General features: G+C 35.1%; 1 protein-coding gene across 4 annotated transcripts in view; it reads left to right on the top strand.

Annotated features, from left to right (window-relative positions):
- The window catches only part of NBEA (neurobeachin), a 625442-nt gene that overhangs the window by 525915 nt on the left and 76103 nt on the right, over positions 1 to 23424 (top strand). For all 4 annotated transcript variants that reach the window (XM_057707391.1, XM_057707390.1, XM_057707389.1 and 1 more), the window contains 2 exons: positions 673 to 785; positions 20434 to 20574. In XM_057707391.1, coding sequence (XP_057563374.1) covers positions 673 to 785; positions 20434 to 20574 — 254 coding nt within the window. The remainder of the gene's footprint in view (positions 1 to 672; positions 786 to 20433; positions 20575 to 23424) is intronic.

Raw genomic sequence — 23424 nt, 5'->3', positions numbered from 1 at the left:
TTCTTGCTTCAGAGTACTGTGTTACCTTGAAAATTCTCTACATTGACTCCTGATACAAGTCCAATGTAGTATTCTGTATACTGGCAATAGAATTTCTAGATATGCACTCATTACAGTAGAATACCATCACATAATCTGCAAGTGTGCAGGCCAGCAGGAGACCTCCTCCATGATCACTTTCAGGGACCCCAGCCTACGAGTCTCTGCTTCCAAGGCGGCAATACCATCTTCATCATAGTCAGCAGAAGAGAGATGGAGCATGGAGCATCCATGTCAAGTTGCCGTGCACCAAGCCTGGAAGTTGGCAGATACCATCTCTGCTCACATTCTGTAGATTAGAACCAGGTCCCGTGGCCATAGCTACTAATAAGAAAGACTGAGAAACTTGGTCTAGCTCTGAAGAAGGGAAGTCATTTATGACAAACAGCCAGCAATAACTACCGCAAGTTATCTTATAAAAAAGTAATTCTAGTTATTCACTTCTTAATACTGAGTGAATTCACTTGAAACACATTGTTATGAGTGCTTTTGGTTAAATAAAGACATAGTTCAATAAACAAAAGAGTTACTTTTCTCCTACAGTGCAATCGTTGCTTCATCTATGATAAGAATGGGAACAATTTCATAAGCAATTAGTGTATACAGATTTTCATTTCTCTTTTTCTTTACTAGGACGGACGTATAATGATCTGAACCAATACCCCGTGTTTCCATGGGTATTAACAAACTATGAATCAGAAGAATTAGATTTGACTCTTCCAGGAAACTTCAGGGATCTATCAAAGGTAACTTTAAATACATAGAAGTCAATTTTCTTCATAAGGCTATATTCTAAAAGCATTTCTACCAGAGTATATATGGTCAATTAATGTTTGTAAGAAAGTAAACCCTGAATGTCTTTTTGTAGTCGGCGTCTAAATTTCATCAATCCTTAGCACAGGAGTTAAGCTACAAGAAGATAAATTAGTACAAGTATAAGCAAAATGAAATGGATATTTGAGAAAAAGCATATGTAAGGAGAGGTCATTCTGATATCCTAGGTTTAAAGGTCAAAGCGAGAAACTTGAAATTAGTACAAAATATGATGGCCAATAATTTCTGCGATATATTTCTTCGGTGATAAGACATGTTATCTTGATCATAATATATACACACACACTGTAGGGGAGCTTGATACTGAAAAGTAGGACAGAATAATTTATCAAGGGTCTGTTAAGGTAAAAGAGAGTAAATTTGGCCCCAAAATGGCAAGAAAAAAATACATAAAGGGTGATAAGAATAAAAAGCAAATTATTGCTTAGTTCACCTGATTAGTTGAGAGGAAACTTAAGTGGGATACTAAACTCTGTGAAACTCAGTGAAAAACTAGGAACTAAGCCCCAAAAACTTCTCCATAGCCTCAGCTAATGTCAGAGCCAAGCCCTAAAGTTTATACATGCTTTAGCCATCTTAAGCCTCTGCCCATTCACTCTGAATTTCGCTTCATTTTCTCCCCTACTTAGTTGTCTGGTTTAGCGTTCCACAGCAACGTGAAAGGCATTTGGGCATATGTGAATACATTTGTTTTTGAAGGGGGGAGAGCTGAGGATCTCATGAACAAGGGTAGCATAAGTCTTGCAAGGCAAGGAAGCTTGCAATGCAACCAATTTAAAATTAATCCCACAGATGGTTTTTAACTCAGCACACCTTCTCTTGCCTTTATTCTTGCCTTTGAAAACTACATACACCCAAGTTGAAGTTCTCTATGCCACAGCTTACTAGCTGTGTGACCTGAAGCCACTCTCTCTTAGCCTTGATCTCCTCATTTATAATATGAGAATAATACTGTCCTACCTCATACAGTTATGAAAATCAAATGACATGTGCATTTAAAGAATGTAGCATAGTATTTGGAACACAGAAGTACTTCATGAATATGAGCTATTGTTATTACACATGGAGTTTTTCTTAGCCTGTTTTTGAAGCCTGTGTACTAATTTTTGCATATCCTTCTCTGTTATTAACTCTCCATTTCATATATTTTATGTGACTCCCTTATCAAACTTGCTAGCTCATTGCTAATTTTAGCTATGCTATTATAGGTACTCAAGGGACCTAAGGGATCAATTAGCCAACATCTTACTGAGAGACATACAACTGGTAAAAAAAAAAAAAAATGCTAGCAATTGAATTTCAATATGGTTGCAAATATACTAATTGTTCCACTGTGATTGACCTAAACAAAAATCTTTATTTACTATGTGGAAATAAGTATTCAGGCTTAGGTAGATATAAGTACTGTAATTCATAAGGCTTGCCCTCCGGAAGCAAAATTAAGTAAGATTAAAATGATTCTTATTTTATATAATAAGTATTACATTATAAAATTAAAATTAAAAATTAAATAAGATAAAATCATTTTCTACAAAAATTAAATGAAAATGTACTATATTTATAGAGAACTACATGAGAGGCGATAAATAATGTTTAGGAACAAGAACTCTGGAGCTAGACTACCTGGGTTCAGATCCTAATTCTGCCATTTACTGGCTTTGGGGCCTTGGACAACTATTTCGTTTCTCTTTGCCTCAGTTTCCTCATCTGTATAATGGGGACAAGAATGGTTGTTGGAAGGATTTGATGAGTTAATAAGCATAAAAAACTTAGAAGAGTGCCTGGCATATCTGCATTAGCTAATACTATGCATGTAACTATAATGTATTAAATCGTCTATCTATGCCATATACTTTGAATTGTCTTTCAAATTTTAAATGATGATGTTAAACAGACGCTGCTGTATCCACAATGGAATTAGAATTTTGAATGGTATGCATTTTTGACATGAATTGCTAAGGTTGGAGATGTAATCTTGGGGTGTAAAAAAAAAACCAAACTAACTTATTAATATGAAGGTGAAAGCTGTTAAACTAGTTCTTTAACAAAATCTCATCTACATGTATTTTATTTAACATTAATCCAATAGTCATTATGTATTAGACACTATAATATATATATACGATAAAATGTATAATATAGATTCTCAGGTAGCATGATACATAGTCTGAAAACCTCATAAGCTAACTGCTACTATAGCTGGTTTAGATTATTTGTGGAACAGGCAAGAAGGTCCTTTTTCTTCTAAATCAACTCGGATATTGTGGTGAAAGGAAACCTATAGACCAAAGTTCGTTTCTTTCCTCCATTTGTGTGTTCATTCTTTCAGTCATTCATTCAGTCAACAAATATTTATCACACACTTGCTATATATATGTCAAGCACTGTACTAGGTAAAAGAGTATATAGGAGTTAATAAAACAGACATATCTCAGCCATCTTGGAAAGAGTCCAGTCCCAAGCTGAGATGAAAACTCAGATAGTTACCAGATATTTGGGAGGCCAACTTTATGACAGTAGGTGTAGTGAGGACTGTAACAGAATGGAAAGTTCAAGTACACTAAGACATTTGGACTCAAATGTTTTTGAAATACTATCCCAACGGAAGAAAATATGGCCTTCATTATGATTAATTTGGATTATATAAGGCATATGGTAAAATATTTGCTAGTAATTATAGATTTTTAATCTATTCACATGAGAAAAGATGAGATAAATTAAATGAGGAAGTCGCTGTTTTTAAAGTAAGTAGAATATGTAAACCTTTCTTCAAGTTTTTAAAGCTAACCCATTTAATCTGTATGCCTTTTGGCAGAACTTTTCCCTTTGTGACCCACATGTGCTTTCCTAATTTTATTTAGTGTTAGATAAAAAGAAGAGGTAAACAGGCAGCCTACATAAAATAGGCAACGTGAACACTAACTGTGATTTTGCAGACATAGAGTCCTTCATGTTGTGAACATTTGAGCCCATGGTTCTCAAAAGATAGATAGCTTTTTCTTCCAACTCTACTGTGTGCCGTGCTTTAGCAATTTGTTCTTTATATTCTGTCAGAATAACATGATAGGCAAATGGTAGCAAATTAAAGCCTCTTGATGTGTTAATAAATTATTCTTGCATTGTTCCCATGCTTCATTGAATTTCTTAATAGGAACTTCTTACAAATAGGCTAGAAATGCGAGACGACCCTGTATAAAAATCATTAATAAACAAGATTTTAATGTATGAAAATATATCATATTATATGCCTAATGGGAAAATGACATTTGAATAATAATATAACTGGAAGGAAAAGCTACTAATAATGCAATATTATTATAGTGAAGAGATGACCATTGAGAAGCACATGAAATTCTTGCAGTTAGAACCAGTACTACAAATGAAATTTTTAATGGAGAGTTTGTTAATCTTCAAAAACTCAAGGAAGATTTGGAATATTTGAATGATGTTATTAACCAGAAACATTCTAAAAGATCTCCAATAGCAAAAGAAGTTTTTCCTAAACAGAGATTAGGACCCAAGTAATAATTCCTATCAGTGAATAATTCTAGAATTTGTTTTAGTAAACAACATTTGGAGCCCCAAATAATTTTTATATTATTTACTGCATAAAAGTTAAGAAGTTAAGAAATGTACAATCCTAAAAAAATTGAAAATTTCTTTTCTTTCTTTATACCTCTTCATTAAATTGGCTTTATGAATTCTAGTTGTATCAGAACTTTTGAATGAATGTTTCAGACAACCCAGCTTGAGCAAATGACAGGTTTGTATACACATAACTACTATGTGAAAAGAATTTTGCAAGGTGCTAAGAAGACTTTATAGTCCTGACCCTCAAGGAATGTTCATTGGTTATGAAGTTTAAAAAAACCAATAGGCAGTAGGTTGCTTATTACATATATATAATTATAATATATGACATTAAGTGGAGTCAGAGATAAATATACCATAATTAATTAAGCTAGTGAAGCTTAAACGTCAAAGTCCCTCAAGTTTCAGGGGCTTCTTTTTATCCCTTGCCCCTAATTTTATGTTCATAGTTTTGTGCTCATTTTCTTAAAGAGCCTCTCTTCTACAAAGTGCTTGTCTCATAAAACCCAGATCCACCCTCAGTGCAAAGGAAGGAGCTATCTCTTAAGGAATCCTGGATACTTCACTAAAGAAAATCAGGGGGGTACGTAAGGGTTTTAAACATCTAGGTACACCTGGATCTGTTTCTTCCCATATCTGATCTAGGTCTGTAATTCAACTGTTACATGCATTTCTTACACACTTCCGCAAAACGTTCTGACAATATTGACAAAGCAATGGCTTTCTATTTCATTTTTAAGCAGCACCTAGTACTTAACAAAAGCATGTTGGAAAAATTAGTAACAATATTTTTATAAGATTATGCAGACAAATACCAAAAATGAGAAACAGAGTAAATAAAAATAATGTCTCTGCCCCAGGCATACTTTCTGAGGCTTTGATGCCATGGAAAGGATGGCGATATGAGCTGAAGATGGCCTTCTTGCTCTTCACAAAGTCCGTGCTACTGTCAGGGCTGCAGCAAGCACTCAGCTCTCAATTACAGAGGAAGGTGAATCCTGGAGGTTTCTGTTCTCTGTACTGGATGCTGGAAAGGGTTAATCCTGGAATTATCAAACCTTTTCCGTTCTCCTTTATAGGTATCAGTATTAAAATGGAGAAGAAAAAAAGGAAAGATAGTAAATGGAACATGGAAAGAATGTAGGCTCTGCTCAAATATAGCTCTCTCACCTGCTGTACAGACTTAATTAGGCATGTTTCCTAAGCTCTCTGAACTTCTGTTTCCTTTTCTTTAAAATGAACACAATAGTATTTACATAATAGAGTTGTTGAAAGAATTAAATACGCTAATGTAGGTAAGGCACCTAGTGTAATGCTCAGCACACAGTGGCATTCAGTCACGGGGGGCTACAAAGCAAAGTTCCGTAATTGTCAGTTGAGAGTTCACCATCTTGGTATGATTGAAAAAAATCTAGTGAAAAAGATTGATTTAATTTTGTTTTAATAAAATCAAAAGCAACAACTTTCAGTAAAATATAAAATATTTTTCATGGAAGAAATAATTGCTTTTTCAACTCTTTACATTACCAAGTTACCAAAACCTTAAACATCAAATTACTGAAATTAAATGTTTATTGAAACTTGAGATACACATTTATTTAAATGAAATATTTTATTATATTTATAATATTCTTACTCTCCTTTGCTCGCTTAACTGAACAGTTGAAGAGCACAGGAGCAATGAAAGTTCCTTATCAGTAAAATTTATTAGACCCCTCGTTTGATTAGACATCACAAGTTCAAGTTTTATTCATTACATGTTCAGGTTAGAGGTCATATGTATTGTTTGACATGATGGACAGCTAATGAAACAATCTGTCGTTGACTTATCTTTTCAATACTCAACCAACAGTGGATGTAGAGATTTTCCCCCCAATTTATACAGATTTTCCTCATGGTGATGTGACTTTGTGGTGAAATCTATCTTAAAACACGATGTATGCTACTGCTTCAGTTATTTACATACACTCATATGTACTTTACTGTGAAATTACAGTGGTTACGTGACTTTGACATGAAGCACAGCCCTCTGCTCATTAAAGTGTAAATGGAATTTTCCTATTTTCCAGTCATGCCCTCTAATAAATGAAATAGTTTCATCACAAATCCTAGTCTTACTAATATTGACGTGGGCATAGCACATCACACACACACACACACCCATTCATTGAGTGGAAAAAATATGTTTTGTTAACAGGAGTTGTTTGACTGACAGATGATGATAAGATAACCATTTTCCAAATTATTATGCCACTTAAAAAAAAGGAAGTGATAATGCCTTGAGGCTTGGAAATCTGATAATGCAAATGGATGCAGTGAAGTGTGAATACTCTCAACTGTCCACCCTTGATATTGCCAAATGCCTGCATTACCACGTAGAAAAAGGTTTACCTTGTTAGGGTATGGAATGCTCAATTCGACAATGTGGTGCAGGTTTCTACAGTCATTTTACCTCTCTTTCTCATCATAAATTAACAATATCTAAAATGAAATTAGTTTCATTTGCTTTAGCATATAATTTACCTAATGCTCAAGTTTTAACAACAAAAACGTGAAGAATGAGGAAAACTACTAAGTGTATTGGTAGCTGACTCTGATGTTATAAAACTTATTGGAAGACAAAAATGTGATTGTGTGCACAGTGGTTAAGAATCCTCCTGCCGGGGCTTCCTAGGTAGCACAGTGGTTGAGAATCCGCCGGCCAATGCAGGGGACACGGGTTCGATCCCTGCTCCAGGAAGATCCCACATGCTGCGGAGCAACTAAGCCCGTGCACCACAACTATTGAGCCTGTGCTTTAGAGCCCATGAGCCACAACTGTTGAGCCTATTTGCTGCAACTACTGAAGCCCATGCACCTAGAGCCCATGCTCCACAACAAGAGAAGCCACGGCAATGAGAAGCCCATGCACCACAATGAAGAGTAGCCCCCACTCACCGCAACTAAAAAGAAAGCCCGCGCACAGCAAAAAAGACCCAACACAGCCAATAAAATTAATTAATTAATTAATTTTTTAAAAAAACTGTTTAAAAAAAAAAAGAATCTGCCTGCCAATGCAGGGGACATGGGTTTGATCCTTGGTCTGGGTAGATCCCACATGCCACAGAGCAACTAAACCCGTGCACCACAACTACTGAGCCTGTGCTCTAGAGCCCATGAGCCACAATTACTGAGCCCACACGCCACAACTACTGAAGCCCGTGTGCCTAGAGCCCGTGCTCCGCAACAAGAGAAGCTATTGCAATGGGAAGCGTGAGAACTGCAACGAAGAGTAGCCCCAGCTCGCTGCAACTAGAGAAAGCCTGCATACAGCAACAAAGACCCAACGCAGCAGCCACTAGGGAAGTTTTAAACTCATGGAATAATCCAAGCTGGGGGCATAATTTGCAAAGGGGGGAATATGCAAAAGGGCACCAATTTCAAAATTGGGTTTAGTTAAATTAATAATTTTGTTCATTCACTTATTCTTTCGTTATACAAACATTTATGGCACAGCTGCTCTGTGCCAGGCACTGGAGAGAAAAAGACAGTAAGAACTGGCACATACCCTGAAGAGTTTACAGTCATTTTTAGTTTACCCACAGGCATGTTATGCTCTTTTCCTTCTACTTGAAAGGAAGGAAGAACCAAGAAAAGTGTAAAGAAACAAGTTGATTCACACCCACTGTAGTACCCAGAAATAGTGAGCTGTTTTTGGTTTGTTTTCTTCTCTAGTGTTGTTTGTTGGAGACACATAAGAGAGTGACAGGGGGCTTTAAGGATTTACACAGAAGTCCCAGACCAGTCCTGCCTTCCGTCTGCTTATGCTAAATGTCCACTTAGCCTCTTTCTTGTGTCTTCCCATTTAATCACGTGTCCTACCTTTTCAGAAAAAGAGATAGAGAGGTGAAAATACTGCAGCCTGTCCTGCTTTGAGAAATGTAAGCCGATAAAGTAGGAACTGGGAACAACAGGAGGTCATTTCTAGTGTATGCTCTTGAGAAAATACTACCTATAGAAAGGAAAGGGAAGCCTGCTCTGTGCACTTTTATTTCACCTGCCACATTGCACATCTAAAATACAGCATCATTGTGGCAAAATTAGCGCAAAGTCAGTCTCCTTTAACCTTGCTTCCCAGCCGAAGTGGAATATTCAGTAGTGATGATCTTGAAACTAATTTACAGGCTCATCACTATCCTACTACTTAACACTTAGAAAGCTTTTAGAACTGATACATGAAGATTTAAGGTATTTTATTTATACCATTTTTATGTAAAAATGGTTACTTTTCACTAAGATATTTAAAACTGTTTTTCTCAGGAATTATTCTGGGACAGTGATAACAGTAACAGCCAACGTGGGACATGTGTTATCCGTGAGGCCCTGTGCTAAGCGGCATACATAGATCTTCTCATTTTATCCCCACAACTCCTTTATGATGAACGGCACTAGTTACATAGGTTGTATTTCCTTCATTGCTTACCTATTGTTTCTCTACAATGGTTAGGTAGAATATACTTTTTATATAAATTTATTTATTTATTTACTTATTTGTTTATTGGCTGCATTGGGTCTTTGTTGCTGCACGTGGACTTTCTCTAGTTGCAGCGAGCAGGGGCTATTCTTCGTTTTAGTGCACGGGCTTCTCATTGCGGTGGCTTTTCTTGCTATGGAGCACAGGCTCTAGGCAGGCGGGCTTCAGTAGTTGTGGCACACGGGCTTCATTGCTCCGTGGCATGTGGGATCTTCCCAGATCAGGGATCGAACCCGTGTCCCCCGCATTGGCAGGCAGATTGTCAACCACTGCGCCACCAGGAAAATCCCTATACTTTTTTTTAAAAAGCCTAGTGATTAATTTATCTCCTAGATGCCCCCCACCTTTCCTGAAAGCCCTTCACTAAGGACAGTCATGTCAGATATGAGCAGAGGAGGCAGCAGAAATGCTTGGAGTGAGCCACTGTACCTCTGCGGAGACCTCAGTCCTATGTGGAACTGACATGCCTACTAACGTGCTCATAAATTTTGCTAATCAATCTGCAACTTTGGCTCAAAGTTTATCCTCCTTCATAATATAATTAATTGTGTTTATTCACCCTATGAAAAAGTATTAAAAGAAATACACTCAATTATAGCCAACAAAATATAATTCCGAACACTTCCTTTTATTAATGCTTCATTACTTCCGGCTCCATTTCTTCAGAATGAATGTGGAAACTGTGTTGTGATGAGCTGAAGTTCGCCTGACGATGAAGGGCCATAGTAAGCAAATTACTAGTGTGCATAAAATTGCAAAGGGGAGATTTAATCTATTCAAGAGAACAAAATTTTCACACATTTTACAAACACAAATTTCCAAATTAAAAGCATTCTTATCAATAAGAACAACTTAGAACACAAGCACCATATGTTTTAATTTGAATTCGAAAGGTGTTTCCTTGTTTTTACATTCAATTTTTAATTTATTTTGACTTTTTATTATAAAATTTTTCAGAAGTACCAACAATAATTAATACCCACTTACCCAATGCCTAGATGTTACAATTATTAACACTTTAGCTTTTTTTGCTTTACTGACATGCTTTATGATAAATTAAAGACATCATACTTTATCCGTAAATCCTTTAGTATGAAAAATATATTTTCCTACATAAGCAGAATGTCATCATCACACCTAACAGAACTTATGGTAATTCCCTAATATTATCTAACACTGTGCGCATAATCAGATTTTCCCAACTACCTACCATATGTCTTTAAAAATTGGTTTTTTCAAGCCAGGATTCAGGCAAGGACCACACAGTACATTTTTTTTTTTTTTGGAAATGAGCAATTTGTTTTTTCTTGTCCTTTTTTAATTGAAGTATAGCTGACATACAATATTGTATTAGTTGCAGAGGCACAAAATAGTGATTCAAAATTTTTATAGATTATATTTCATTTAAAATTGTTATAAAATACTGGCTATATTCTCTGTGCTGTACAGTATATCCTTGTGGCTTATTTATTTTATGCATAGTAGTTTGTACCTCTCTATCCCCTACTCCTGCCTTGTTCCTCTCCCCTGCCCTCTCCTTACTGGTAACCACTAATTTGTTCTTTGTATCTGTAAGTCTGTTTCTATTTTGTTATATTCGTTTGTTTTATTTTTTAGATTCCACATATAAGTGATATTATACAGTATTTGCCTTTTTCTGTCTGACATTTCACTAAGCATAATACCCTTGAGGTTCATCCATGTTGTTGGAAATGACAAAATTTTCATTCTTTTTGTGGCTGAGTAGTGTTCCATTGTGTGTGTGCACGCACGTGCGCGTGCATGGGTGTGTGTGTACGTATATAGTATATATGTGATATATGTATATATGTGATATATATGTGTGTATATGGGGGGGTGTATCTCACATGCTCTTTATCCATTCATCTGTTAATGGACTCTTAGGTTGCTTCCATATCTTGGCTATTATAAATAGTGCTGCTATGAACATTGGGGTGCATGTATCTTTTTGAATTAGTGTTTTCGTATTCTTCAAATATATACCCAGGAGTAGAATTGCTAGATCATATGTTAGTTCTATTTTTAGCTTTTTGAGGAATCTCCATACTGTTTTCCATAGTGTGGAATATGTTTTCCAATTTATATTCCCCCCAACTGTGTACAAGGGTTCCATTTTCTCCACATCCTCACCAACATTTATTATGCGTGGTCTTTTTGATGATAGCCATTCTGATAGCTGTGAGGTGATATCTCATTGTGGTTTTGATTTGTATTTCTTTTATGATTAATGAAGTCGAGCATCTTTTCATGTGCCTGTTGGCCATCTGTATGTGTTTTTTGGAACAATGTCTATTCAGGTCTTCTGCTCATTTTTTAATTGGGTTGTTTATTTGTTTTGATATTAAATTGCATGAGCTTTTTGTGTATATTGTATATATGTTAACCCCTCGTCACTCATATCATTTGCAAATATTTTCTCCCATTCCGTAGGTTATCTTTTCATTTTGTCATTGGTTTCCCTTGCTGTACAAAAGCTTTTAAGTTTAATTAAGTCCCATGACCACATAGTATGTTTGATTCTTATTTCTCTTAAATTTCTTCTAGGTTAAAATAGTTCCTAGCCACTACCCTGTTTTTTCGTGGTAGTGACCTATTGAAGAAGCCATGCCAGCTCTCCTGTAGAATATCTCAATCTCATCTTCTGCATTTGTCTTTTTTACCTCATTTTGTCATTTAACTTGTTTTAAATGTTTGATATATGGCAATTCAAATATCAGTGAAGACTGATAATAGGAGTTTATATTTGGAAATATATTATCTTTATTGTTTGCTAGCTAAAATATAAAGTACTATAATTTATTAAAATTTATGAAAATTAAAACATTCACATTTGAAAGATATTCCTGGGTCATATAATTTAAAAAAGATATTCCTGAGTCATGTAATTAAATTTTTTAATTTAAAATTTTAAGAATGGGATAAACCAAATTCATGACCAAACAGTAAAAAAAGGTGATGGAAAACTAAAAATTTCCACTGTTCTCACCCCCCCCCCCCCAGAGGTAACTATTGTTACAGTTTCATGTATATTCTTCAAAAATTTATCTCTGAATATTTAAGCAAAAATATATTATATATATATATACTATAGGATTTTTAGAGAAACATTGATAATGCTAAATGATGCTGTTTTTGCAACTGGCTTTTTTCAATCCTAGTACTAGTCATGATAATTTAATATTGTTTCTTTTTCTTTTTTAATTGACTGTATTGGGTGTTTGTGGTTGCATGCGGGCTTTCTCTAGCTGCGGTAGTGAGTGGGGGCTACTCTTCGTTGTGGTGCGCAGGCTTCTCATTGTGGCAGCTTCTCTTGTTGTAGAGCATGGGCTCTAGGTGTGCAGGCTTCAGTAGTTGTGGCACATGGGCTCAATAGTTGTGGCTCATGGGCTCTAAAGCACAGGCTCAGCAGTTGTGGCGCACCGGCTTAGTTGCTCCACGGCATGTGGTATCTTGATCCCTGGGGCAGGGATCAAACCCATGTCCCCCTGCATTGGCAGGCAGATTCTTAACCACTGCGCCACTAGGGAAGTCCCTAATATTACTTCTAATCCATTCTCCACAGAATCGTTGGGGGAACCTTTCTAAAGTCTAACTCAGATCTTATTTCTCTCATGCTTAAAACCATTCAGTGACTTTCCACTGTCCTTACCATAAAATGTATTTCATCACTCTGGCCTACAAAGCTGTATGATATGCCTCTACCACTTTCTCACCTCATCTCATAAACTCTTCCTCTCGACTATTATGCTTTAGTGACACTGCTCTTCTTTCTGTTCCTTGAACATGTCATCATGCCCCGCTTTGAGCCTTCGCACTAGCTCTTCCTCTGTCTTGAATTCTCTCACTCCAGAATTTCTTGTGACTGGCTTCTTCTGGTCACTCTTGTCCCTGCTCAGAGCTTCTTGAAAGATGTCTTCCTTCTCCACACAGTTGCTGCTATCTTATTACTTTGTTTTAATTGTCAGTAGAGTACTTCTCACTGATAATTTCTCATTTCCCAAATTGTTTATTTAGATTTTGTCTGTCTCTGTCTCTGTAGACAGACAGAAACACACACAAACTCATACACACATTCTCTTAAATGCACAGATACACACCTACCTTTAAACGCAAACTTCATGAGAACAGCGACCTTGTTTATCTTATTTTAGGGTATAATTGTAGGCAAAATTTCTGACACATAGGAGGTACTCAATATTTATTGAATTAATTTATCTTGGAATTTTTTCTAATCAGCCTTTTTTGATTAGCTGCATAATATACAGCAGTGTGGGTGTGTCATCATTTAACTAATCCTTTATTGGAAATTGAGACTACTTCCAGCTTTTGTTTATATGACTTTTCGCCATTTCAAGCAATTCTGTGAAAAATATCCTTGCATCTTATTCTTTACATATTATAGATTCATCAGAGTGGAATTACTAGATCCAAAGCATATGCATATTTTAAAAAATATTACCAGTTTTCCCCACAAAAAAATTATACCAATTATATTCCTACCAACTCTGTTGCATCATGTTAGTGTTCTTATTGACAACTTATATTTAATTTCCTGGGTAATCCAGAGGCAAGAAATGGTTAGCTTTCTCGAGTTACACAGAGAACAAACTTCCAGAAAGCAGCAGGCATGAAGTGGGTGGTGGTTATAGGTGGAACTGTACCACATTGTGGGAAATGTAGCTGACATGAGTAAAAGGCAGTTGAAGGGATGGAGAATAGAAGAATCCTTTAACGCAATGAACTAAATAACACTCCATCCAGAGGATAGACAGAGAGAATCCCATTTTAGAATAGCAGAACCTTTTAGTAAGAATGCCAGCTCCACTGGAAAGTGAACTAGGAGTGAGGTATATCACCCTTTCTGTGTGGGAATCTAAAATATTATACAATCAGATCAATCAGTCTTCATTCATTCAGGATTTATGACGCATCTGAAAAGAGCTGGGTAGTGTATTGGGTAGTGAGGATACAGAGATGAATAAAACATAGGGCATTCCCTTGAAAGGCTCCTCTGCTGGGTAAAAGAAGTTATAAAGTTGCCTAACTGTTGCCAGATGGTGACATGTAGGGCTTCACAGATGAAATTTGAGCTACTTCCGGAAGAATGATTTGGAACTCCCCCTTGAGATAAGAGAGAGAGCAGGGAATTTACTTGAGCACAGAAGGGTTTATAGGTATGATTTCTGTTTTGTCATAGCTGAGAATGTTAAGAATGATGATATGTAGCTCATGACTGACAAAATGAGAACGGCAAGAATTCTTGAAGCTTCTTCTAAGGATTTCCAAGCCCTCAGTTATTATAATGAAAGATAGCGAGATAACCTAGAAATATTAGAAGCTCAGATATGTTGAGTATTGAGCTAATAACTAAAAGCAATACTCAGAAGCCAAACAAATCAATCAGCTGCAGCTGTACCCAGCTTCAAGCTATATCTAGCACAAAGCTTCAGCTGATTCTATAAATGTGTAGCCATCAGCCAGCAATGTGATTTTTTTTTTGACATTTCTTAGACTTTATCTCTGAAGCTGAGTCTAAGCTTTCTTTCATTAATTCTCACCATGTTTGTTTTTTGTTGTGGTTTTTTTTTTAAGCTCTTTATTGCATTATAATTGCTTTACACTCTTGTACCAGCTTTTGAGGTACACCAAAGTGAATCAGCTGTATTTATACATATATCCCCATATCCCCTCCCGCGACTCCCTCCCACCCTCTCTGTCCTGGCCCTCTAAGGCATCACCCATCAATGAGTTGATCTCCCTTTGTTATATAGCAACTTCCCACTAGCTATCTATTTTACAGTTGGTAATGTAAATATGTCTATGCTACTCTCTCACTTCACCCCAGCTTCCCCTTCACCGCCCGCCCCCCAACCCCGTGTCCTCCAGTCCATTCTCTGCATCTGCATCCTTATTCTTGCCCTGTCACTGGGTTCATCAGTACCATTTTTTTTTTTTAATATATTCCGTATATATGAATTAGCATACGGTATTTGTTTTTCTCTTTCTGGCTTACTTCACTCTGTATGACAGACTCTAGGTCTATCCGCATCATTACATATAGCTCCATTTCATTCCTTTTTATGGCTGAGCAATATTCCATTGTATATATATGCCACATCTTCTTCATCCATTCATCTGTTGATGGGCATTTAGGTTGCTTCCATGTCCTGGCTATTGTAAGTGGTGCTGCAGTGAACATTATGGTACATGTTTCTTTTTGGATTATGGTTTTCTCTGGGTAAATGCCCAGTATTGGGATTACTGGGTCATATGGTAGTTCTACTTTTAGTTTTTTAAGGAACCTCCAAACTGTTTTCCATAGTGGCTGTACCAGCTTACATTCCCACCAACAGCACAGGAGAGTTGCCTTTTCTCCACACCCTCTCCAGCATTTATTGTTTCTAGATTTTTTGATGATGGCCATTCTGACTGATGTGAGGTGATACCTCATTGTGGCTTTGACTTGCATTTCTCTAATGAATAGTGATGTTGAGCATCTTTTCATGTGTGTGTTGGCCATCTGTATGTCTTCTTTGGAGAAATGTCTATTTAGGTCTTCTGCCCATTTGTGGATTGGGTTATTTGCTTTTTTGGTATTAAGCTGAATGAGCTGCTTATATATTTCGGAGATTAATCCTTTGTCCATTGCTTCATTGGCAAGTATTTTCTCCCATTCTGAGGGTTGTCTTCTTGTCTTGTTTATGGTTTCTTTCGCTGTGCAAAAGCTTTTAAGTTTCATGAGGTCCCATTTGTTTATTCTTGATTTTATTTCCATGATTCTAGGAGGTGGATCAAAATGGATCTTGCTTTGATGTATGTCATAGAGTGTTCTGCCTATGTTTTCCTCTAGGAGTTTTATAGTGTCTGGCCTTATATTTAGGTCTTTAATCCATTTTGAGTTTATTTTTGTGTATGATGTTAGGAAGTGTTCTAATTTCATGCTTTTACATGTTGCTGTCCAATTTTCCCAGCACCACTTATTGAAGAGGCTGTCTTTTTTCCATTGTATATTCTTACCTCCTTTGTTAAAGATAAGGTGCCCATATGTGCTTGGGTTTACCTCTGGGTTCTCTATTCTGTTCCATTGATCTTCCTTTCTACTTTTGTGAGCAATGTGATCTTGATTTGACTTTTCTTCATTGTTTCCATCTATAACGTAAGGGAGTGGGATTTCTAGGCCTGTAAGCTTCATTCCATTTCTGAGGATCCGTGATGGATGAGGAATCTTGTAGGCAGCTATAGAAGAAAACTAAAATGACATTAGGATCAGAATTTCGTATTTAGCAATGAAAAAGCAGTGCAATGTTGTGCAAAGAGTGGAGACCTAGGCACCTGTTTTCTTGTCATGAAATTAGGTTCATAATGAATGCCATATCAACCTCAGAGACTTTTGAAAATCAATCCAGAAAATGGATATGAAGATATTATCTCATACAAATACATAGTATTATTAGCAGTTGTAGCAACAATAGTGAACTCGAACATTTTTTATATGTAAATATGATCTAATTCAGTGTTATTAATATTAATTTAATTGGATTTCTGATTTTCCCTTGAAAACCCTTCTTATTCTTACAACTTCCAATCTATTTTAATGGCATTGATCGTACCTTAAGTGAATCCACACCTATTTTTTATTTATTGACATCAACTCTATGCTCAGACTTTTATATTCTCTAGTCCTTTTAGTGTCCCATATAGTACTATTTAACCAATAAGTATTTTTTATTTAAATAATTTTGTTGCTCATTATTACCTATTTTATTTGATTTCTATATCTGTTCCATATAAAAGACTTGATGAAACTTGTGGGGTTTCATAAAATAGAAGAACATTGATAGATAAAGCCTAAGAGAACAGAAAGGGAAAGAAAATAGGAAAATGAAACCAAAGAAAAAGTTGGCACTCAAAAATATATACTATAAAGATTCTAACCAGAATTTTTCAAAGTACATTTTAATGGACACTAGTTCTACTGCATGTTATAGGAAAACAAAAGAAAGGATGAGGTTCTAATAAAAATAGATAGATAGATAGATGATAAACAGTTACTGGAGTGAACAAAATTAAGCAATGCTGTTTACAGTAATATTTCTCAGAGCCTTTAATAATGTAAATCTCCATAAGCATCTGCCAGGATTTTTGTTCCATATAATAAAATCACAGTTTATCAGGAAAACAAAGCTTTTTGTGATACTTAAAGCTGAGACAAATGTCTCTCTTTGGAATTCAAAACAGGTAAATTGAGAGATAGAGTAGAGAAAATCCTCAAAATCATTTCTTCAGTAAATTCAGTAGTATTTCCTATAGACATGGCAATGTTACACATGTAATTTTCCATCAATTTTATATTTAAAATAGTGCTTTTTGCAAGCTATATAGGCTTTATGGCAGTTTTAGAAATTGAATTATAATAATAAAGTGTTGTAGAGGTAGAATTATTTTTTGATTTTGCATTATTATCTGCATCATTTTGTATTATCTGTTAGGGTGTCAGCTTGTAACATACGAACTCACAAGGACAAAATAACAACAAATCTAATAGCAAGCTCTAAACTTTCAGTTATAAATTTCATACGGGAATCCCTAAATAGCACAGAGGTGGCTATATCTAAATGCCTACTGTTCGAGAGAAAATTAAACCGATTATTGCTATGGTAGTTATGATAAAAATTGAAAAAGTTTGCAAAATAAATATATAAATTTCATTGTGTAGTTTTACTTTTTTACCAGAATTCTACCTTATTTATTTACTAAATCCAAGTGGTATTGACATTGCATTATTTCTCAATTTTTAAAAGAATAACAAACTTACAACCTTATCAATTTATCCATAGGTTAAGTAGGTAGGTATAGGTAGATGAATAATTGATTGATAGATAAGTAGGTAGATAGTTTGGTAGGTAGGCTAGATAGATAGATAGATAGATAGATAGATAGATAGATAGATATTATATCTATTTGGATCCCATAAGAAAATATGTCATCTATGGTGAAACTCTCATTTCCCAAACAGATATTTTGAAGCATTTTTCCTTTGAATGATTTACTGCTTCTTGATTGAAGCAAAATAATAGAAAAATAATAAGTACAAACCAAACTATTTATGTTTGTTTTATAAAATTTATTTCTAAATGCATCAGATGAAAATTCAAAAGTAGACATGTATGTTAAGAAGTTACTCATGGAGCCATATATAGGCTTTGATACAGGGCAGCTGTTTCCTACAACATATTATTCTGTGAAACATTCCAATAAAATGACTGATGAAACGAGTAAAGTAAAAAGTGTAAATATTTATTTTATCCCTTTTCCAGTAGTTGAGGAGAAGCCTGGAAAAGATTAGAGGAAGGGCCATGAGGCCCTTTCTGGGGTTTTGGTTTTGCAAGGTCTTGCAGAACAAACAATATCAGGTAAGGTCAGTCCTGTAGGACTGTGCAGACATTTTATGCATGTGAAAGATCGATGAACATATTCAAGACAGAATAAAGTACTAAGCATTTTAAATGTTTTATATATTATATCTTATAAAAAGATATAATATTGAGTTAGAAAAATAGATATCTGCACATCTAGAAAAGTATAAAATATGTAGGCCATTTTAAGTGAAAAACTTACTGTATCAATTCAGTAATAGGACTCATATTTATTTCTTTGTAGTAATTACCCGTTTGTCAAAAAAGTAATTATGTATTTGTTTTAAATATTATTATTTTATGTGACATTTAATGAAATTACATTGACTTTTTATATCCAAGTAAAAAACATTTGAGAGATAGCCAATGACATGTAACACAGAATAACGTTTAAGCCTTAAAATATTTAAAAAATATGTTTAAACCAAAGTTTTAAATAATTAAATTATTTCATCTTTAAGTCATAATTAAGTTTAAGGAAAAAGAACATAATTTATAAATAATGTTAATATTGAGAATAACAATCCTTGCAAATAAGAGTTTATTATGGAAATTCTAACAGACTTTTAACTGCTGACATCATTGTTTGAATTAGTCCCCAAGGACCAAAAGAAAAAGCTTACAAGCAATTTGTAAGTGAATCCTTCTCTTTTGTGTAACAGTATCTGTCTCCCATAGAAACACTAATTGTCTACTACTGCTTTTGTTAAAATTAAGCCTTGGGGGGAGCTTCATAGTTAACTAATAATATTAAACTTTGGAATAAAGAAATTATATATTTTACTTAGTATTCATCTTTTGTTTTCTAAGAAACATTTATTTTTTAAATTACTTTATTTTATTAATTTTATTACTATTATTATTATTATTTTTTGGCTGTATTGGATCTTCATTGCTGTGCACAGGCTTTCCCTGGTTGTGGCGAGTGGGGGTGCACAGGCTCTAGGTGTGCGAGCTTCACTAGTTGTGGCTCGTGGGCTCAGTAGTTGTGGCACACAGGCCCAGTTACTCCGTGGTATGTGGGATCCTCCTGGACCAGGGAACGAACCCGTGTCCCCTTCATTGGCAGGTGAACTCCCAACCACTGCACCACCAAGGAAGTCCCAACATTTATTTTTTATGGTATGCAACCTAAAACAAAATAATGTAGCTATTAGGTATTCTATGAATGGATTCCATATTCCATTAAAACAAAATCAGACAAAAACTTAAGCTAAGGCTGTTTGCTGTTTGAAATCTTAATGATTAGGTGTGCTAGGAAGTTTAAGACAATGATCAAACTAACACATGCTTTGTTGAAAAAAATATGTATGTTGATAGTATCTTGAGCATTTTACCATGCACTCCACTGTAAGGATTAATATCATAATCAGTAGTGTGGTGGTATTGCTAGCACAAGTCTTAGTGGCCTTAACAAAATACTTTCCGGGGAATCTGAAGTGTTTGGATTATTTCCATCAGCCTCAGATTTGCAGCTGAATTTTATGAAAAGGATACTTGCCTCATCTGTATAATAATAGAATGGGACTGACATTCCAACAGGGTTTCCATATGAATGATTGTTGTCTTTCACACTCTGGGTGACAGGCTTATTAAGACAAGGTTTTCTCTAATATGATTTTCACATGGCCAACTGCTTTACTTTCTCCTCACTGGGTTTCCTATGTTCATATGTTCATTATGGTTGTGGTTAAGTAGGCAAAACAACATCAAAATACTGGTTTTACCTTAACAATTTAAACGAAATCATCTCTGGTAATCTAGTTTACAGAAACTTAATAAAACCTAGAAACCTTGCATACATAAACCATCTTCTTGAGTGAATTTTAGCAAGTGTAGTGATTATCAAAATCAAATATCAATATCAAAATCAAATTTGGTAAAAATATGATAGAAAATGACATTCTGTGGTTAAAATGAATTCACAGTAAATACTTTTTCAGGTTAGGAGTTATAAGGTTCAATATGACTGTATTAATGACTGTATTAAACACAATGCTTCTTTTTCTCTTTTTGTAGCCGATTGGTGCTTTGAACCCAAAGAGAGCTGTGTTTTACGCAGAGCGTTACGAGACCTGGGAAGATGATCAGTGTCCTCCCTCCCATTATAACACGCACTATTCAACAGCAACGTCCACCTTATCCTGGCTCGTTCGAATTGTGAGTGCTTTCATTAAATCACAGTTTGCCTTTAGTATCTTGGAGTATTTAACATAAAGACATGAAAGAAAAATCAAATCTACTTATTTGTTTTAAACAAAAATTAGAGACCAGTGAAGTAGAAATGAGAGATTCCAAACTCTAGCAAAACCTGAATCCTTTTTGTTAATGAGCTGCCTTATTTGCAAAATTGGGTGAGAAAAATAGGTTATTGTGAGTTTCTTAAACCTAAACCATTTGTAAAAAGAACCAAACTCCTAGATGTTTGGATGATTAACCGAACATCCTTAATATCCACCCTTGCCTTTCTCACTGTTTGTCAAAGGCTGGCACTCTCCTTGGCCCTTGCAGTCTTGCTTCTGAGGTAGTATATTTTAAAAAACAATTTTCTAAATGTTTTTGAAGACTACTTTCTGTTCCCTTCTCTTTCTCCTAAGTATAAATATATTAAAGTCTCTCCAATTTTTAAAATACGTATATACATGCATACATATATACATACCTACCTCCTCCCAGCCCCCACCCACTCTGCAGTGACTTTCCATGTCTACCCCTGCGTAATCAAATGTACTAGAAGCACAGCCTCTACTGTCCTGTTCTGCACAGTGCTTGTCTCTGCTTTATCCCCTCCCATTCAGTCTTTAGCCTGCTTGATTTAGGTTCCACAACCATCACTTTACTGTTGTCTCTGTGGCGGTCACGGGTTATGTAGCAGAGCTTCACAAGGTATCTGAAGCATTTGGCGCCATTGCCCACTTCCTCCTACTTGAAATTCCTTCCTCTCATGATTCCTGACAATATCCTCTCCTGGTTTCCCTCCTAAGTGTCCTGCCCAGTCTCATGCTCAGATTTCTTTCTCTCAATATTTATATTCCCCAGGATTTCTCTACGTTCTTTATCTGAACTGTGTCATTCACTTATAAGCTAATGGCTTCCAGCTTCTGTCTTCATTGCAGTCATTTCTCTTGGGCTCCTGACCTATATTTCTAATATATAAATATATTTACTTATTTCCATATCCTACTGGATTTTTCTGCCTGAACATCTCATAATACCATAAACACCATTTCCAAAAATGAACTCATCTCCTTCATGAACTTGTAGGGGTGCCTACTGATTTTTTATCTAAATAATTGGCATGATCTTGCACCCAGATACCCAATCTAGATATTTTCTCTATTTTATCAGCCCTCACACTCAATCTGACATCACATCTGATAGGTTCTACCAACTACAGTCTGTCTCCTTTTCTCTATTAACTCTGGCACTTCTTAGTTCAGGTTCCCATTATTTCTCATCTAGATCATTGCAAAAGCTCTTAGCAAATCTCTTTGCCTTTAGTCTTGCCTTCTCCAGTCTGGTCTAGTTAAGACCAATTACTGGAGTCAGATGGTCTGATTTTTTTAAAAACTATAAGTGACTAGGGAGTATTACAGAATGCTGAGTCAAATCTCTGAGTCAATACAATCAATAAAGTTTTCTGCTCTTACCAAACCATACTTCAGACCATTCTCATGCATGAGGCTGATTTGCCTCAGAAACACATTGATAAAGTAGCACGTGAAAATGCATCTCCTATTTTTTCCCACTGCCTGAATGGCAGTTTAAAGATCTTCCTCAAACATTCTCTCCATAATGGGAAGAAATTGAACTTATTACAAATATGTACTGTGCAAATGGTTTAAGGAACTTGTAAATCACTGACTGATGATATACTACAAATAATTATTATTATCAAAAAAAAGTTTGTCAGTATTATGTTTGTTTAATTGAACACATATTTTATATTTTTCATAATCCTAAACCAGCATAGGAAATAAAAGAAGTTTAGATTATTCTGTAAGAAAACAAACTCAAATCTTATTTTAAAAATAAACTCTGTAACTATAAAATAAAGGAAAAGACATAAAACTTTTCTTTTTTAGACCAAAATTGTTAGTCTAATTTGTTCAAAAATTCACCCTAACTATATGAACTTGAATCCTTTTATAAAAATGTTTCTGAGCTAGCAGTTTGTTAAGAAATTTTTTAACTCTAGTACTTTTAAAGTGTAAGTTCTATTTCTTTATTTTCTATTAATTTGGGGGGACTATTAGATTTATATAAGTACCTGTTCACCACCGTTACTTTATGTGTTATAATAATTTATTAATACCCTCCAGATATTTAAAAATACTTCACACTCTTACAAGAGGTAAAGGCTTTTCTAAATTATAGACACGTGTATAGAGAGAACTTTATAGCTTCTATCCTGCAGTTTCAGCCACAAGTCAAAGCTAAACACAGAAACATAAAAATTTACCAGTCAGGATCTCAAACAGCTGATGTCCTTTATAATGGATGTAAAATATGTTCATATTCTATATGGGCTCACAAATAAGCAGACAAGAAAACAAAAAGCAAGAAACAATCATTGCTACAGTGAGCCTCCACCATGACTGGAGTAAGACACTTTTCTCTGACATTTTGGGGATTAAAAAAAGTCAAGGACCATTTCTGAAAAAATATCAAGGGGTTTTTTTTGAGAATTTTATGAGAGTACTATATATGTGTTTGTGTGTGTGTGTGAAATAGTATTTTGAAACATATAAAGTGGTATTCAATAGCTTTTATATAATCAAATTAGTCTGAAGTCAGATTTATAAGAATGTAAGTGTGAGTTCAAAAAAATACATTCTTCTATCCCTAATAAACTAAACATTTTATCAAATCATAAATCCTAATTCATCCCTAAATTAATTTCTTATTCCAGCAAAATGGAATACAAATTTGAATCCATGCAAAGGTGTGGCAGAAATGCTATCCCTGTTTATCCTACACGTGCGCTTTTAGTATTGTCTATAGCTGTGT

Source organism: Hippopotamus amphibius, chromosome 14 (assembly GCF_030028045.1).
Source record: "Hippopotamus amphibius kiboko isolate mHipAmp2 chromosome 14, mHipAmp2.hap2, whole genome shotgun sequence".
Lineage (NCBI taxonomy): Eukaryota > Metazoa > Chordata > Mammalia > Artiodactyla > Hippopotamidae > Hippopotamus > Hippopotamus amphibius.
Note: the sequence above shows the minus strand (reverse complement) of the source record. Positions and strands in the feature narration are given on the sequence as shown.